General features: G+C 42.5%; 1 protein-coding gene across 1 annotated transcript; it reads left to right on the forward strand.

Annotated features, from left to right (window-relative positions):
- Positions 1-1,532: 1,532 nt before the first annotated feature.
- CCR75_009463 (uncharacterized protein) lies at positions 1,533-1,763 on the forward strand (the record flags this gene model as incomplete). The annotated part of the gene is given in 2 exon segments (XM_067967502.1): positions 1,533-1,591; positions 1,605-1,763. 1 exon segment carries the CDS (start codon positions 1,617-1,619, stop codon positions 1,761-1,763), a length of 147 nt encoding a protein of 48 aa, XP_067818957.1. The 5' UTR covers positions 1,533-1,591; positions 1,605-1,616.
- Positions 1,764-4,067: the final 2,304 nt, after the last annotated feature.

Raw genomic sequence — 4,067 nt, forward strand, 5'->3', positions numbered from 1 at the left:
CTTAGTCTAACATATGCTCGAAATTGGCATTAGTATTTGTAAGCGAGGCAGCGAAAAAGATGCAAGCAAAGAGACGAATGATGTGACAATATAAAAATATGATGATGAATTAAAGTGTGCGATATGGCAGAATGAGGAGTTTACGGACATCAATGAAACCAACGTAGAAGAACCAAAAACCGATGAAGGGACAGAAATGAAAAATCCTGTGGATCTTGGAGCAGACAATGACTGTGCTGTCAGTGCAGGTTTATCATGTCAAGAAGATAATGTTGATTCGATAAAAATAAGGAAAAACGAGTTGTGCAAAAACAGACCCTACGATATAGGTTTAATGAGAAAAACGGAGAAAATCAACCCTAGAAGATCAACTATCGCTGCCTCTTGAAATCGATTAAATAGATCAAATGGGTGCTGGCGCGATTGAAAATTCTGAATAAGAAATCATGTGGCGGCGGCGTAATCGAGAACTCGAGACGAGCCTACAAAGTTACTCTTAAGTGACGTGCCAGACATGGAACAGACACCGCGAGTATTCCATCCAAGCAAGTGAATCAAAATTGCCCCGAAGTATCTTGATGATTACTACGTGAACGCCACAATGACAACTAGCAATCAAGCGATAAAAAGTGGCACGGACGATGTCAAGATGCCCCATAGTAATAATGAAGCTGTAGAGTCTCCGCACTCACAAGAATGGCTTGCTGGATGGAGCAAGAAGTGCAAGCTATGCATGAAAGGGGGAATGATTCGAACCAGTGGCGATTTCAAGCTAAAACCGACACTGACAGAGATGTATTACGTTTTGTTCTCGCTCGTAGCACTTAGAATTCACCAAAAGGCCGGGATTGACCATCACGAAACATTTCCACCAGTAGCTAGGATTGTAGGCGGGCACGTCGTAATGCGGCCACGCTCTACTTAGCACACACCCTAGCACAGCGAGGAAGCGGTTTGCACCTGCTTCTCTTGCGTGCAGTGAGGGAGTTGTGGTGGGCGCGCAAGCGACCTCACCCAACACACTAAGAACTCTGGTAAAGTGACGTCACGGGAGCGGTAATCCGTCTCCCTGTGCGCACTTACCAAGTAGGTAGTAAATTTCAGACTGATTTGTATTTAATAGAATTAAATACAAATACCTATTTTTATCAATTAAAATGATATCTCTATAGATATCATTTAATATGTATTGCGAGCGTATCTTTATAGATACCTCGCGTAACTGATGACGCTAGCCGTCATCATGGATGACGCTGGGCGTCATCCCTCCTAATGTGAATGCACCCATGTGCATCACATCCACAAGGGTTGGTCACAAATGTGCACCACACCCGAGTGTTGGGTCTAATTACTATTATTTAGTAATTGACCATCCCCTTAAGTACCAAATGTACTTAATGGGGACTGTGTAACATTAGGGCAACTCTAGCCCGTTACAAGGATGGCCTCTTTTCGGCTACTACTGGTCCTGTCAGCAGAGTTGTTAATAATATTATACGCAGGTGATTTTTCCAAGGCATATTTGAATGCAGATTTGAAGATAAAGCAATATGTGAGCAATATACCTGATTTTCCATGTAACCCAGGGACAGTATGGATGGTAGACAAAGCACTGTATGGCCTCCATCAATCAGAATGGAACGAGCGATTTGACATTTTTATCAAATAAATTGGTTACACTGATTCTCAGACTGAACCATGCCTTTACTGGAGAATACATCATCGAACGACATCTCTGTCAATCGTGGACATTGATGATGTGATTGAAGCAACAACCTGTGAATCACCTCATGATGCACTTTAAGAGAAAAAAATATGCAGTACGAGCTACACGGCCTGTGTGAATTGACCCGATTATTGGGCATTGAAATTGCGCAGAGGTAGGATGAGATATTAATACACCAGACAAAATACTGCGGTGACATACTTAAGCGATACGGCTTAGCCCAGGCTCATGCTTGCTGCATACCAATGGAACTGAGCGCACGACTATATTCCGGTAAAGCCTTCAGGGAAGAAACTAATTTGTTGGAGTTTGACTATCGTGCAGCTATTAAAAGCCTTATGTACTTGACAACAATCACGAGACCTGACAAATTATTCGCAGTCGGATACTTGAGCAGATTTGTAAGTAACCCTACTTGAAAACATTGTAATGCTGTAAAGAAGATCTTGAGGTTTCTTAACGGAGCTAAGCTACAGGGAATAGTCTACAAATGCTCCACGGTACCAAAAGAGGAGCTTCACACTCACGGATATTGTGACAGCAATTCGGGAATGACCCGGAAACGAGAAAGAGTGTAACTGGATTTATATTAACACTAGCACGCGGAGCTATATCATGATCCGCACATCGACAAACTATTATTGCTTTGTCTACAGCTGTAGCAGCGTACATTGCTAGTGCTGAAACAGCTATGGAAGCAATGGGCTTCCATAGCCCATTGCCATAGTACTCGAGGCAATGTCGTACATGAATGTTCATGTTAACATATCAATTGACAACCAAGCAACCCTCATAATGTGCAAAGATTCCACCTACAGCAGACGAACAAGACACATCGAATTGAAATGGCACTTTGTTCGTGAAATGGTGAAACAAGGGAAACTGACTCTTGCCAAGGTTGCTTCTAAAATAAATTCCGCTGACATGTTAACAAAGCATTGTCAAGTAACCGATTACGACACCTATGTGTACTCGTAGGCTTGACGATTTCAGGTTAAACAGACTGTAGCAGTAAAGCGTTTTTTACGTCAATCCGTTTTACTTCAATGATTCAGTTGGGTAATGGTGTGGTCGGTCCCATCTGGGAAGAGGAAACGATGTGGTCAGTCCCATCTGGGAAGGGAGACACAAACTTATAAGAAGTAAGTAGTATATTTATAAGAATGTAAGAGATACGACGTATGAGAAGAAGTTAGTAGTATATACAATAGTAAGTTGTATATGTAAGGACATGATCCACAAGTCCATGGACCTAGTAGGGGGTCAGTCGGTAAAAAGGACAGCGGGGATAAGAAGTAAGAAAAGAGAAATACACCGTTAAGTACGGTGAGTCACTCTTATTGCTTTCTAACGCCTACCCTAAATTTGCGTCAAATTGTTGCTGCAGAGGCTGCTGCGCAAGAAAACGATTTTTGCCAAAATGATTCTGCATATATCATCGGTCATCTGAAAGACTTTTGGCAGTGAAAAGTTTAGACTGGGCGAACAGTGATAAATGTAGTCAAAGAGGCAAGGAGCTTAGTTAAGTGACAATATAATACACTCCAAAATAGTTACAAATATCATTGCTTCTTCTTTTTACTAAGAAATACAGTGTTCGTGCGACATAATAAGCAACTACTGTCATCACCTTCTTCGATTTATTATAGGGGGAAATTCGCTGGCTCGTATGCCAGATAAGCTTATTCTGCATACGCCTGTGTGTGACCAAAATTCTTTACCCTACTCTTTAGCCCTAGACTAGGCCACTGCTATACGTACATGTATACCTCCTTATTTATTTGCACACACTCGACCGCTTCGTAAAGATCACGCACGGTATCAAAGAGCAGCTTCGACTCGTTATACACGTGGACCACGTACGACGTCAAGGCGTTAATTCAAACTATAGACGGGCACGTCGTAATGCAGAAACGCTCTACTAAGACATGCACCCTAGCTCAGTGAAAAAGCGGTTTAGCCAGCTCCTCTTGCGTGCAGTGAGGTAGTTGTGGTGGGCGCGTCAGCGACCTTACCTAACGCACTAAGTACTCTGGTTAAGTGTCGTCTTGGGAGCGGCAATCCGGCTCCTCGTGCGCACTTACCAAGTAAGAAGTTGTATTCAGACTGATTTGTATTAAATCGTATTTAATATAATTCCTTTTTTTACCAATCAAAATGTCATCTCTATAGATAACACTTAAAATGAATTGCGAGCGTATCTTTCTAGATACCTCACGTAACGGATGACGCTAGCCGTCATCCCGGACGACGCTGCGCATCATTCCTCCTAATGTGAATGCAACCATGTGCATCACATACATAAGGGTTGGTCACAAATGTGCACCATACCCGAGTGCTG

The sequence above is a fragment of the Bremia lactucae genome, linkage group LG6 (assembly GCF_004359215.1).
Source record: "Bremia lactucae strain SF5 linkage group LG6, whole genome shotgun sequence".
In the NCBI taxonomy this organism is placed as follows: Eukaryota; Oomycota; class Peronosporomycetes; order Peronosporales; family Peronosporaceae; genus Bremia; species Bremia lactucae.